Here is a 14,935-nt window from a genome sequence, read left to right on the forward strand (position 1 = left end):
CTGCCGGCAGCGGGCGGGCCGCCGCTGAGGGGAGGTGAGGAGGCCGCGGGCTGGGCCCGGCGAGCCCGGGGCCTCCGCTGTCCCCTCCGCTCTTTTCGTCACTGTCCCCTCCGCCGTCCCTGACTGGAACTCTGGTGGCGGCGGTGAGGAGATGGAGGCTGCGGAGCCGGACGTGAGGGAGCTGAGGTGAGCGGTCATGGGCGGCTCCGGCGTGAGGCGCGGGTCTGAGGGCGGCTTTTGTGAGGAGGGGAGAAAAGTAGCTAAGGCGTTACGTAATTAGCTCAGAATTAGCGCAACTTGTGTTTCTGCTTATTAACAGGGAGTTATACTAATCGGCGATGTTACGTAGTCGTATGGAATAGAGAAGAAAAGCTGATTTTCTGATTTGCGAGCGTCGGGACTGGAGGCGTTTCAGGGAGGCTTATTGAGTATTGTTTGGGTCCTTGGGGCTTTCCAGAGACCTACTTACGTTTAATGAGGGCAAGACCTACTGTGCTTGCTGTTGATGTGTCTAGTGCCTCAAGCTCCCCACTTGTCGTGCGGAGGAAGGAACTTAGATGAATGTTTGGCTTCTGCTGTTACGATGTTTTGACGTTGCATCTTCATGTCGTGTCTTGTGTGGCAATAAGTTGCAGTGTCACACTCTGGGCTCTGTTCATTAGAGAAATCTACTTAAAGGGTAGTTGAGTAGTTGTCTATAACAGGAAAAATTAGAAAAAAGCCCAACGTGAGCATTTGCTCAAAGATCTTAAAAGTCATCTTAATGCAGTATTATAAATAGTATAAAATTCTCTGCTATTGAATCATTTTAGGAATCAGTGACACTAAGTAATGTCTTTAGTAGTTTGCTGGTACTTAGGAATGTTTTTGCAGAATATGTCCTTGCGACTGTACTCTAGTGGTACTGAGAGTTCACAGACAGTTGGAGCAGAATCCTCCTCCCTTTGGTGAAGGCTTTGTGAAATCAGACGGAAATTGATATCACTCTGGTCTCCGCTCCTTACCCTGAACAGCACTTGTACGGCCTTGGGTGATGTCGGGAGCATCAGTAAACCTCTGGGACTGCACAATGCTGTGGATTATTCGCTTGGCAGATGCATGTACATTCCTCATTAGTAAGTTTTTTTCCTGCAGACATAGCCACAAGCTACAATGAAACTGAATTATTAGGGTGTTCTTAATTTTTACAAGTATTTTTTCTTTTAGTGTCAATTCTGTCACTGCAGGCTTTCCTGGTTTATCAGTAGTGTGGATACTGGGTATTTGGGGAATTTAATTTCTGTTAGTAATGACTGATGACTTCAATATTATTTCAGTTTTGTTTAATTATACAATTGTCTTATGAAATTAGTATCTGGAGAGGATTCCCAAGTGACACATCTCTGATGGCAAAATTAGACCTGCAGCATGCATACCTTTCTTTTTTTCCCTCCTTCCTAGAAATTTGTTGTAGAATAGCTTTTAGCTGACTTCAGTGTGGTCTTACAAAGATAAACTATTGGTGAGAGAAATTATGGATCATTGAATTACTCTGGTATGCAAGATCACTTTCCAGTTCTTCTACATATATTGTGTGTCACCTCAAGCACGTATTTTATGGGGGAATAAAAATACGGCCCTACTAATAGGTGTGTTGGGATTCACAATTTAACTGTCATTGTTTATAGCGTTCTTATAGGACCTTAAGATACATTGAAAATTAACATCTTACTATTTTTTAAGTATGTCTGACATGTAACAAGACTGATGATAAAGTGAACCCATTTTTAGAAGCTCTGATATTGAAATAACCATCTTATAAAAAAGCAATAGACAAGTCCTGTGGCATGTAAATGTTGCAGTAGCTTTGCTTGGCTTTGGTCAGAACTGTGCATTTGTATGTTTGGGAGCTGGAGATTATATTTTTACTAGCCTACAGGTGGAGGCACATGATCGATTCAAATCAACAATAAATTCTTTTAAATCTTGAGCTTATAGAATTAACCACATTAAATCTATTATGAAGAAACAATTCACTGTGTGAGGTAGGATGTAATTGCAGGTTTTGTAACAATCCCATGAGCGTGGTGGTAATGCTACAGTTTTTTTCAGCGTTGCTGCATCTACATTTGGCCTTTGGCGTTAGAAGCAATGCTGAATTTCACACCAGTGAAAACTTGATCTGGAAGACCCTTAGCCATCTGTTTCTTTTATACTTAGGATTTTAATGGGCTAGTCCTTCAGAGTGTAATTATTCATTTCTTTTGAGCAAATGGCATCCTTCAGTAGTGAAGATACATTTCAAGATTCAGCAGCCGTCTCCCTAAACGATTTAGAAAACCTGCACAACTTCCGCAGCCGTTCGGCAAGTTTCAGCAGCACAGGGTCCAGTGGCCGCTTGCAGCTCCGCCAACGAGTAGCCCAGCTTATGGCTTGTGTAGAGGACATCAGCTCGGATGATGAGATTCATGAAGAAGTGTCTCGCACTCTAGATGAAGCTTTCCTTATCTGGGGGAAAAAGCTGAAGGATAAGTGGCAAGAATTCAGGTTTTGTTCCATCTAGTTGATTTGTTTTGTGTCTGGGTGTGGAGGGTTTTTTTTAGTTTTTTGGGGGTTTTTTAATGCTAGTTAATAGATAGATTTCTGATTCATGAAACTGACAGAAAATCTTTGTTTCCTGTAGACAGGAATACTGTGGGGAAATTAGATGCTCTTAGGGTTGGTCACCTGTTCATATTTCAGCTTTAGCATTGATTTTGTGTGATTTTTGTTTCTTTGTAGACTACACATAGTTACCTGGAATGTGGGCACAGCTTCTCCACCTCCTGATGTCAGTAGTTTACTTCAGCTCAATTCAGTGGGACCAACTATGGACATGTATGTTATAGGGTAAGTATATATTAGAGAACTTGATTTGTAAGTTTATTGCAAAACCGCCAAGCCTCAACAGCTTTCTGTCTGTTTTCGGAGGACCATGCTATGGGAATCACTGCCTAGGAGGTGGTTTAACATTATTGCTAACAGAAGGTGAAGACTAGAGTCTTCATAATGGCCATAACAACAATCTGCCATCATGTTTTCCAAACTTTCTTGAAATTTAAAGAGCTGACAACAGTCAGGTTGTTTGTCATAACATATCTTGAGTCTACCATTGTATTAAACTCTCTCATCAGGTGTATCTAAGCCCCTTTACCTTTGCTTTTTCTCAGTGATAGATGTGTTAGATCTGTGGATGGGTAAAACTGCTTGTAAGTGAGAAACTGAATGGCAAGAAATTTCTCAGTTATGCTGAGAGAGGTTTGTTAGGATGTTGTGGTCTATGTTCCGAAAAGGTTATATGAATTCTGTCAAAACCAGGTGGTACAGTGTGAGTAATCTTGATGTGTTCAGCTTACAGGAGGTGAACTCCAGAATCACAAACTTTCTGTCTGACTTGGCATTTGATGATCCATGGAGCATTTTTTTCATGACTGTATTGGCTCCATTGGGATATATCAAGGTAATTGTTTATATGTCTTAAGTGTGACAGCAGTGAAGGAAAATGTCTTTTCCAGCTCTATGCAATATTGGGAACTGTATCGTGATGCTTCTAATGCAGGCTGCTTTCACTAGAAATATCCAAAACAATGGCAGTGATTTTCATTAAGCTTGGTAAGGTTTCTTTTTTTTTTCCCCGACTTGTTTGCAGGTGAAAATAAATTGCATATATGTAAAACAGGATTTTAGCGGGTATATATGTTTTTCTGAGGACTTGATTTCTGATTGGAGACCTAGAACATTGTATAGTAGCTTAAATTACAAGATTTTTTTGTAGTATTTGGAGCATAAGATCAGCTAAAGTACTAACTATTTTAATAATGCAAACAATAAACATAGGAAGATATCCTGAATTTCTCTAATAAAGAGATATTACAAGCCTTTTGAATGTTGTATTGTTTTTCCAAATCAAGCATTATTTCAGGGTGATTTTTCTGCAAGGATTGCATTATCTGTGTGCTAATCAGACTCAGTAGTTGTGCCGTTCCTTTAACTGTAATTAAATAAAACAAAGGACCCATTGGGAATTATAAAAAGGAAAAAAACCCATAGTTCATTCTAGTGTAAGTCATTGCTGATAAACATTCAAAATCTGGCTGTGGGCTGACATTCAGCCCCTGTATACAGACAGAAAGAATTCCTAGTGGTATGCATGGTTGATTTTGAATTCTAATTTATAAATGTGGCACTTTGGACGTGCTAATGAATGGATGCTGCCACCTAATGGTTTTCAGCAGGACTCGATTAGCTCTAATAATAAGAGGGGGCTGTCAGGCTAGGTCAAAATCAGCACAGGCAGTGACCATTCTGTTTTTCATCTCTTTTCCAGCTCTCGTCCGTTCGCATGCAGGGGTTACTGCTGCTGATCTTTGTGAAGCACGTCCACCTTCCCTTCATACGGGACATTCACACCCAGTACATGCGCACAGGCCTCTATGGATACTGGGTAAGGAAGGATCTGAGACTCGATCGCCCTGGTTACTTCTGCCTGGGTGGTGGGTGCCTCTCAATGGTTTCATGATGGGAGAAGAGGATATATGGTTTACTTAAAAATGAATAACCTGACAGTGAGATTCACTTGTTTGAACCTTGCATGAAAGCGTGCAGCACAGACCATAATTTTGCCAGCTTATTAGCTGCTATACAACAACTTACGTAGGAAGAAATTGTGTTCACTTAAATCTAAACAGCAATATTTAAAAATGTATAGGTGGTGGTAATAGTTACATTTGCAGGTGTTGACTGGAAATGTAACTTCAGAAAATGTTGTTAATCTTTGGTACCAGGGGAACAAAGGAGGAGTCACCGTTCGCATGTCCCTCTATGGTCATACAATGTGTTTCATGAACTGCCACTTGCCTGCTCACATGGAGAATGCAGAACAGCGAGTGGATGACTTTGAGAAAATTCTGGAAATGCAGTTTGAAGGAGAGAATATTCCAAGTACCTTGGATCATGAGTGAGTTGTTCAGACTGTATTCTGTCTGTATTGTTTTTATCTGCTATATGGTAAACTCGTGCACCAAAGAGTTTTGGTTTTGGAGTTTTCATCCATTGTTTTTATTTTAAATCTCTTTTCACCCTTGACCCAGAATCCTGGGAGAAAAAGATAACCTGAAAGATTGAGGTTTATTTTGCAAGAATGTTCTCTTCCAGTCTGAAATTACATTAAATTTGTTAGCATATGTACTGCACATGTGCTGGAGAACTTTAGAAAAGCCCATTCATATCAAAACTCCTCAGATCATTATTAAATGTTTATATTCCTCCTTTTTTTGAGCAGATTTGTATTATGTTTTGGGCCATTTTTATTCCTGTTGTAATTTTAGTATTTGGCCGTAGGCTTCTCAGCCTTTAAAAACCTCGATTGATTGTTTCTGTAGCTATATGAATTACTCTTCCCTCAGCTGTCTCAAAAAAACAAACCAAACCAAACCTGATTTGGGCCACTAATTGAACTCTCGTTCCTTAATTCTGCAGGAATCATTTGTATGTTCCATTGTTTTCATGTGCTGAAGTCTAAAGATGGTAATAGAACCACTTAAAAAAGGGTTGAAAAAAACATCGCTAGAACACCCAATATGTATCCCTGCTTTGTCAAGGCACTAAACCAGAGCTCTGAGTTAGTGGATTGATGTAACCAGCTGGTGTGTAGGTCATGAATTTTGTCAATTATTTTACCTACTGTTAAAGTTTAATTTTAGATCTCTGTAATAGAGATGTAAGCCATTAGGAGACTCAGGATAAGTTAATACCCAGGCAGTAATGAGCAAGCATAAGAATGCAAGGGACTTAATTTACTATTTCAGTTCCTTTAACTTTTTTTTTTTGCTTAGCAGCAGGTTATCCCTGTGTAAGCTTATCTGTAGCTATTTAATGTTGTGTGTAAGATCTTTAGATTAACTAATATAAGTGACTAGAGCACCTAATTAATGTAATGGCTTATATTCTATTGAATTCTTCCATCGTGTTAATGGATTCCTACAAATCTTCTTCTTTTTTTTTTTTTTTTTTTTTTGAAGTGTTCTCTTCTGGTTTGGAGATCTAAATTTCCGAATAGCAGATTATGGCATTCATTTTGTCCGAGAATCAATAAATAACAAACGTTACAATCTCTTATGGGAAAAGGACCAGGTATGTTGTCTTAATCTGTTTGGGGTTTTTTTTTTGTTGGTTTGTTTTATTTTGTTTTTAATGCATACAAATACAACAGTAGTTACCATTACCTCTTGAGTTTCTAATTTCTGTTAAACAACACAAATTCAGAGTAGTCATGAAGAGGAGCAGATCCAGCTGTTCAGTCTCTCACTTCTCAGTCATAAGCCCCAAATAATTGCAAACATTTTCTGCTTTTGTTTAGTTTCTTACTCATTTGCGATTCTCATGTTTGACTGAAGCTTTATTTGAGCTTCGTGGCTTGTGAATTGTTCCATGCTGTAATTTCTCCTCCTTTTTATTTCTCCCAATAATTATTTTAAAGAGGAACTTATTATGGAATTTGTTTTGAGTAAATTGCTACAAAACTTTTAAACCGATAGTGTCAAGATTTCTGGCAATAACAGAGAGGCACTTCTGCATTTACCTTTCCAAGTATGTTGTACTGACCGAGTTGTGGAATTCTGCTTGAAGATGCTTTCTCAGCTACTTTCCCAATTACCCTTTAAGTTCTGATTTTTAAATATAATCTTTAAAAGTTATTTTTTTATTTCTGCAGTTAAACATGGCAAAAAAGGAGGAAGCATTTCTTCGGGAATTCATAGAGGGTCCTCTGCAGTTTAAACCCACCTACAAGTTTGACCTTTATTCAGATGTATATGATACAAGGTAAAAGCATAATAAGATGAGTTCAGACGTGGAATATTAGAGTGAATGTGGTGCTTGACTAAATATCACTTTAGTAAGCAAACCTGAATTTCCTGAATGTACTGGTTAACTGGGGCTGTTGCACTATTCTCTTAGACTCATTCAGTTGTCAAATCTGAATAAATGAATATTTCTGACTGAAAAAGCCTCAGTCTTCAGACTGCATGGCGGAAGTAGTGAAACAACCCAGATGTCTTTTTGGAAAGACTAGATTAACAGAATAAACTAGCGGTTGTTTAAGTCACTTCTTTTTTTGTTCTGTAATACTACAAGTGCCCATTGGTTCCCAGAAATGAGCAAAAGGAAAAAAGTAATTGCAATTTTTGTCTTCCTTCTTTGTTTAAGCATTCTGTTTGATACTGCTGGTATTTGAAAATAAATGTAAATGTGTCTTTATAAGTTATTTTATGTTGAAAATGGAGCAGCTTAAGTTTCCAAAGTTTTTATCTGATACTAAAGTTTGTTGTTAAGTGTTAGTCTTATGTTTTAACAGATGGATAAGTTCCTGTCCAAACAGGGCTTTTATACTGATCTTTTTCTTTACTTCCAGAGAACAGAAGTCCCTGTTTTGGTTTAAGTAAGAAGAAAACTTTCTGGGTTTCATAGATTTGTAAATATTTCAGAATCAAAACAATGCTCCTTGCTGAGCTTTTGATTTGATTTTTGTGAAATATTTGAAAATCAGATGACAGCTGATTTTCTCCAGGGATTTTCTGAATGTGTCTGAAAGCTGTAGTGTTATCTGCTCTGCTGTTGCACTTCATATTCATTTGTTTATGCATGTGGATCCAAAGACATTTTGCTCCCTAAATGAGCATGAAGACATAAAATGGGACCACCAGTAAACCCAGTTAGAAAAATACTTATAATAATCCAAACCTAGACATTGTAAGGATTATTCATAGCCTAATAGTCTGTATTGGCTCCTTTAAAGGACAAAAAGTATGCTTACGCATACTGAGTGCATTCTGTTGTTGTTAAAGCTAGCAGAAATATTTTGGTTGGATGCAGGGTGATCGGTGGACCTCAAGGCACGCACCCTTGAAAAGTGTGCTTTATATGAAGCACAGGGTATTTTGTTATCTTTGATGTGGATTTTGAGGTTTTGTTTCCCGTGTAATATGCCCTTTTCTCTAAAATAGTGAGTGTATTAACTCAAGCTGTTCTTTTGGTATTTTCTTGCACAGCAGAGCAGGCATATGGCAGCTCATAAAGATTTCTGTCGGTTTATGTAATTACTGGTGTAAGTGGGATACAGCCCTTTAGTCATTTAAAATCTTTCCACCTTATTAAAGGTGCATCAGACTTGGATATGGGAAGGGGTAAACAAAAAGTATCTTGAATATCGAGCTAAATGGCATTTCCAGTTTATGATGATTTTGATAATCAAATTTATTAAACTGACAGTTTTCCTTCCACGTCCTGCTCATTAACTTTAATAATTCAATCCAGTCCATTCTAATTCCTCTTCCATAGGGTATGATCTTTTCTCCATTTCAATCTGAAGGGATACATCCATACAGAGAGTTGCTCTTAAGTCTTCCTTCCACTACAGAGAGAACCACAAAAGGCTCATGTCTTCTGTTGTTATTGATATGGTATAAAAGGAAACTCCAAAATCTGATGACAGTTTGATGTTCAGCACAGTTGCAGGCACATCTTTTTTGATTATGGAATTTTTCCTACGTCTTGCTTAACTTTGTGCCCCTTTTCTCAGAGTAACTATACGTTTGATGTTTGGGGCAGTTGCTGTATTATCTCAATGTTCTTGCATGTTTTTGGGGAGCATTTTAGGAGAAAGTATCATTTCCTGTACGAAGCCAACTAACCCATTGAAATTCCCTTCTCCGAAGCCAACTAACCCATTGAAATTCCCTTCTCCCCTTCATTTTACTCCTCTTTCAGAAAGCTGTGAGATTTATCTGTGGTAAATGGAGTTGAGTTCAAATTAAGGAAACCTTGGTTGTAAAGCATATTGAACAGAGTTGTAAAATGAAGCTTGGATGTGATTGCCTTCTTCTATTAATATGTATCTGACAATCTTTCAACTTGGAGTAGATTTTGCACAGTGTTCTTAGCTTTTGGCCACTGTTTTTCTTCTCATTTCACTTCTATCTTACACTTTTGCAGTGAGAAGAAAAGAAAGCCAGCGTGGACCGATAGAATTCTTTGGAGGGTGAAAAATCTCTGCAAGCACGCAGCAAAAGAAGGCGAATTCTCTGAAGAAGAAGAGATGATTTCTGTTACTTTGAATAACTATATCAGTCACATGAGCTATGGCATCAGTGATCACAAACCTGTTACAGGAACTTTTGGGCTTGAGGTGCTGTCCCAGTTATGTTAAGAAAAAGTTTGTTTTACTAAGTCTTGCTTTACAGAAAGTCATAACCCTTGTGGTTCATTCTGTTATTAGTGAAGGCAGCAAATTGCTTTCATGTTATTTCCATACAGTTAAAAGTCATACAGCAGGTGTGGCAGAGAATAACTTGGAAAGAATAAATGAAAGAATGGCAGCCTTGACTTACTTTAAATTCTGGTTTTTTCCCTAGTTGAAGCCTCTTGTGTCAGATCCTTTGGTCACGCTGCATCCGGAGGGTGAGTGGGGCACGGAACATGATGTTCTAATCAGCTATTCTGCAGTGCCTGAATTCCAAAGCAGCGCTTGGGACTGGATTGGACTCTTCAAGGTAACGTTACCGCATCGAGGCTCTTTAACAAAGATGGTGAATATGACTGGAGGGGGTAGCTGATAGTCTTCTGCCATAGGATATCATGATTCTTGCTGGTGCAAAACTCTTTGAAATAGTTGTGTATCCTTGACTGACATTAGTTTCTGCTGCTGACGTTTGCATAGCACGCGAGCTCTTTTGAGCTCTTTAAATTAAAAAAAAAATTAAACCAAATTATTTGCGCTTGCCCCCACAATGTTTTGATCATAAAAATGAAGTGTTTTAGTTACTTCAGTGAAGTAGTAAACATCTCTCTCACAACTTTCAGTTTTCCATGTAGTATGATTTTTGTTCCGTTCAGAAGGCTGATGATTTGCATCTCTCTTTGCAGGTGGCTTTCAGGCATGTGAACGACTATGTTACTTATGCTTGGGTAGAAGATGATGAAATTTCTTCTAACAAAGACAGTAAACAAGTAAGCCAATTATATTTCTTTCTAATACAGTTTTTCCTAGAGCAGTATTCAAAGTCTGTTCCATATCCCCTTCCTCTTATGGGTTCTGTATCTTTCCTAGTCAAAGGCAATGGGGAGTGATATTATTGTTTAAAATCCCTCTTCCTAATTCTTATTAATTTTCAGGTAATCTAGCACACCTTCTCAGGTTTGCTTAGGGGAACTGATTAAAAACCAATTTATTCCTGTAGTGACTTTTTATTGTATTGAAAACTACTGTCATTTTATATTTTCATCTCTTTCTGCCACTGAAATAAGTAACCAGCCATTTCTTCACCTGATTGTCGAAGTCACTTAATGCATCCTAAATACTTATTGTGTGATTTTTGTTACAGTTGTAAGAACCTAATGCTACTAACACAATTAGTTCCAGATACCTAATACAGCTACAAATCAGGGTTTCTTAGACTTTTCTTCATTTGGTTATTGAGTGTTTTGGTCCCTCTTTAAAAACTGCTGTCTGTTACATAGCTTCCTAGTAGCGATTACCTAAAGTGATTTAAAACAAACAAAAACTTACTTTTTTAATCTCATTCTTTTTATCTTATGTTTAAAAACTTGCTTATAAATAGTAAATCCCCACTTTTATGGTGTCCTGCATGGCAGATACTGCTTTTTTGTAAGCTGCTTTCTCTGAGGAAATTGCCCATTGCCTATTATTTGTGCTGACAGGTTTACATGAGTGCTGCAGAAATACCTGATATGGGAGGAGAATTTTTGCTTTGTTATTATAGCAAAAATTTGCAGTCAATAGTTGGTATCAGCCAGCCTTTTCAGGTAATGTATTTGGAAGCTTTGATTTATGTTTATGTGATTTTTATTTCTTTTGCTTTCATATGCATCTGAACGTAAGTGTGTGCAGCTGTGTTAATCCTGGGGCAAGTGGCAGCAGAAGTAATTGCAAAAAGGATACGTTCTGGCTAACATCCCATAAAATAATTTGCTGATATGGTAAAAGACTCTGAGTAGCTACTTTTGCAACACGTTGTAATGAAATAAGACAGGTTTCTCTCTCTCAGCTTTCATTTTTGGAACGTCAGGCTCTGTCAGTTAGGTCCCTAGTTTCTGTAATGATGAGAACTCAAATGCTGCCAAGTTTCTGACAGATTATGAGTTCTTTGTGCTTTATTCTGTGGTAGATCTGCACAGAAGTGCTTCCTGTATACTTAGCCATTTGAACTTGGAAAAGACAGGACAGCTGGAACTCAAGTTATTTGTTTAACAGGCTTCTTTGCCTAATTTCTGAAAGGATGACTTAACCTGCACAGGCCAGCTGAAGTGACCGAGCATTGCCTCTTCTACAGAAGCACTTTTTGCCAAAATAATTTTGTTTGTGTGTAATTCTCCATGCTGTCATGGCTGTGCTGATGTGTTACAGAACGGTTGAAATGGAAGTTCTCCATTGTTGTTGCATGAAGGGGTTTTAGAAGATTGTGAAACTGTTACCTCAGGGGATACACTTAATGAAAGTTACTGGGCTGGCTGGTATATATATCAGTGATACTGTTCATATTTTTCTTGGTGAGAAACATTGCAGAGTCCAGTATTTCTGTTGTCTCTGAGCTTAATATTTACTACAAACTCTGCAGGATGGTTGTCAGTTATATGTGGATACAACACATCATATGTTTTGCATGACAGTTAATGTTTTCATATGAGTTCAGTGTTTTTTTACTAGATTTTTTTAGTTCATAATTGCTGCATAGATGCATCACTTCTCATTTTCTCAGTTTCTACCAAGTATGTAAGATATCTTTATATCATGGTGTATTGATAGTATAGAGCAACACAGTGTTTCTGAATGTGTTGATTTGTTTTTAAACTACTTTCTTCTAGATTCAGCCTAACAGAACATTAATAGAAAAGGATCTGACACAGGAGGACAACAGTTGGATGCAGAAACCTGACAATCTGGAATCACATAATGAGTTCTGAAGGCAGAAAGGGCATTTAGTGGTCCCAAGTCAGGAGTCAGATGATCCTTTATGTCTTAGTGATTATAAGCTTTTACTCTTAGAAGATGGAGTAAGACAGTGCAAGTAAGACAGGTAGGATTGTTCAGAAACTTTGTAAGCTCATAGAAGATAATTTATTGTGGAAACAGATATTTTTATTCTTATGGAGAGAGAAACTCTCTTGCACTGGATGGGAACCGTAAAAATAGCATTTAATGAATGGTGTATGTTTTAAGGTGATAGACATTTCTAATCCAATGATTTAACCTAAGCTGCGATCTGTAATAGATTTTTAGGATTGCTTCTTTTTTTGTAGAGGATATTTTATTTACTATACTGTATTTACTATACTGTAGCCAGTTAGTCACTGATTTCCAAATTTTGAGTTCAAATGAAGTTATTTTAAAAATATTTATTAGATATAGCTATTTATCCCGTTTTAAAATTGTATTTGACTTTCAAATAATAGAATTGTAGAATCATTTTGGTTGGAAGAGACCCTCAAGATCATTGAGTCCAGTCGTTAACCTGACTCTGGCACTAAACCATGTCCCTAAGAACCTAATTACCTTTTGGAAAACACGTGGCAACAAGTCACATTAAAACAAAATCTTAGGAGTGTGTATATTTTCCTTTGGTAGTAGACCCTCTTCTTCATGCCTTACTGATAACCATTTGGAGGATTTTCCATTTCTGATTTTTCCAGATTGAGATACATTTATTAAACCACATTTTTCCTGACTTTTTACATTTATTCTTCTTCTATAAAACAGTTTAGCAATTTGCCTATTGTGTTTCTCCCTCTGATTTTAGAAAGGTAAAATAAAAACACTTGTATAGTAGTCCCTGGCTCAGAGTTGATGAGCATCCCACAATTTCTGAAAAAAATTGCTTAATTTGAGAAATGCTTTAGCATAAGTGAGCAGACCGTGGTTCATGAAGCACTTGTTGACAATGAACTAATGATCACGGTACTAATCCAGATTGTTTTCTGCTGTTGTATTGAACTTGGAAAGCTAAAACCAAATTTAAATACTTCTCTGATACCATCCTGTCACATAATTGCTACACTTAATACAGAGATGATGTGTATTATAAATGGGGAATTTCAGTGCAACGGATTCTTTCTTATGGCAGAACCTGTGCTATCAAAATTGTAAATCTCTTCAATTTATAGCAATTGGTCAGCAGAATTTCTGTTTTTCTAGAGGTGCTTAGACCTTAATGTATCCTGTGCACTTGAGGGTGGAGATAGGATAAAACAAACATTATGTACCTTGAAAAACCTGAAAGGTAGTTAGCTTCAGAAATGGTTTTGTTTCTTGAGGAAATGGAGATGTTTGGAAAAGATGGGAAGAGGCACCAGCATTCCTCAGGATCTCAGACTGCAGTGCCAGAAAAGCGCAGTCGTAAGTCTCCTGTGTTCTAGACACACAGCTGTGAGCCCCCTACTGTGTGTGGTAAGTAAAGTTAGTTACTCATCACTGGCATGTTGGTTATGGATGGAAAAGAGAAAATTTTATTCAGGTGGAAGAGCAAAGCAAAGGATGTTGGTGTGTTTATGCTGGAATATTGCTTCAGAACTGAATGGATTATTTTTTGATCTTTTTCTCAAAGCCTTAGTTTTTTCAGGATTCTTTTGAGATAGAAAGTTAACACCTTGATATGGCATTTGTTTTGCAGTTATTTGCTTATATCAGTCACTGTATAAAATGATCTGGGGTCCAGGCATCTTTGTATACTGTGGAAATGATAACATAGTTTAACTGGTTAGATAGTTGCAGTGTGGGGTTTAAGAACACTTACCCTCTGTAGAATTTATTTAGTTATATCTCAGCTTATTGCTTTGGTGTTGGGAACTGTTTCCAGTCGTAAGTAGTGAGGGCAGGTTCAGAGGACACTGTGTTCATTGCATGGATTAAAACTGCCTTGAGGTTTACAGTTTGCACATTCCTATTACACTTTGGAACAATATTAGAGACATTTTTCACATTTGTATTAGTCTTACAGAATTTGTTTTGCACTAAATCTTTCAGATAGGTGACTTCTGCTGGCAATTAGGGCATCAGACAAATCCATACTGCATTGCAAAGAGCTTGCAGTTCTTGAGTTGTATTCTGTTTCCGATTTTACTCGTGTAATTGTATTACCATACTCCATGCAAGGAGATTCTGTGGGGAGCTCAAAGAACAGTGGCCTTTGAATTCCAGACCACAGCTGGCGATTTATTGTGGACCAGGATCCAGTTTCTTCTAATCAGGGTGCATCTGCTGTTCATGAGCAGCTCAGAGGGGGAGCCATACAGCTGCTTTACATGGGCAAGAAACTCAAGATCTTTAATGTTGTGTGAGCTGATAAACCCTCTCAATCACTGGACATAGAAGCTGCATTTTGTAAACTAATCCTTTGAACCAAGGACTTCACTGAAAATGCCCACAGCAGCTGTGATCGAATCTGCTGGTGAGTTAGTAGGATGCTGCACAGAACTGTACACTGAAGTATTATGCACACAGTAGCACTTTTGTTTACTACTGTTACCTATGGTAGCTTTTCAGACTCTTCTTTGACTTGTAATGATGCAATTTCTGATGAAATTTATCATTCTTAAAACACCTTTAATTGGATGTTATAATCACTGGAAATGTTTTTATACTCATGTGTTTTCTTTTCATGTACCACTAAAATAAATCCTGGCAGTGAAGTGTTCTACATGGCTTCTGTTAATTTGACAACAAAGACATTGGTTTGGGTGAGAAGGATGAATTTGTACATGGTAACCTTTCTCTGAGAAACTTTGGTCATGTTTAATGCACAGATACGACCGTATTTTAGAACAGAAATATGTCAGTGATAACATACGCAGTAGGGCTTTGATCAGCAAAAAAGGGTCAAGGACAAATACTATTTTTCTTTTGGAC

General features: G+C 37.7%; 1 protein-coding gene across 4 annotated transcripts; it reads left to right on the forward strand.

Moving 5' to 3' along the window:
• The first annotated feature begins 22 nt into the window (after window positions 1–22).
• Window positions 23–14,726, forward strand: INPP5K (inositol polyphosphate-5-phosphatase K). 4 transcript variants are annotated; one of them, XM_065647328.1, is made up of 14 exons: window positions 23–186; window positions 1,014–1,115; window positions 2,761–2,868; window positions 3,370–3,478; window positions 4,346–4,462; window positions 4,803–4,975; window positions 6,039–6,150; window positions 6,731–6,840; window positions 7,430–7,456; window positions 9,010–9,202; window positions 9,429–9,566; window positions 9,940–10,023; window positions 10,735–10,839; window positions 11,899–14,726. In XM_065647328.1, exons 3-14 carry the CDS (start codon window positions 2,849–2,851, stop codon window positions 11,995–11,997), a joined length of 1,287 nt encoding a protein of 428 aa, XP_065503400.1. In that variant the 5' UTR covers window positions 23–186; window positions 1,014–1,115; window positions 2,761–2,848; the 3' UTR covers window positions 11,998–14,726. The 4 variants fall into 4 exon arrangements, with proteins under 4 accessions (XP_065503400.1, XP_065503397.1, XP_065503398.1 ...); XM_065647325.1 differs by lacking the exon at window positions 1,014–1,115; XM_065647326.1 differs by lacking the exons at window positions 1,014–1,115; window positions 7,430–7,456.
• The last annotated feature ends 209 nt before the right edge of the window (window positions 14,727–14,935 follow it).

This window comes from Caloenas nicobarica, chromosome 17 (genome assembly GCF_036013445.1).
Source record: "Caloenas nicobarica isolate bCalNic1 chromosome 17, bCalNic1.hap1, whole genome shotgun sequence".
Taxonomy (NCBI): domain Eukaryota; kingdom Metazoa; phylum Chordata; class Aves; order Columbiformes; family Columbidae; genus Caloenas; species Caloenas nicobarica.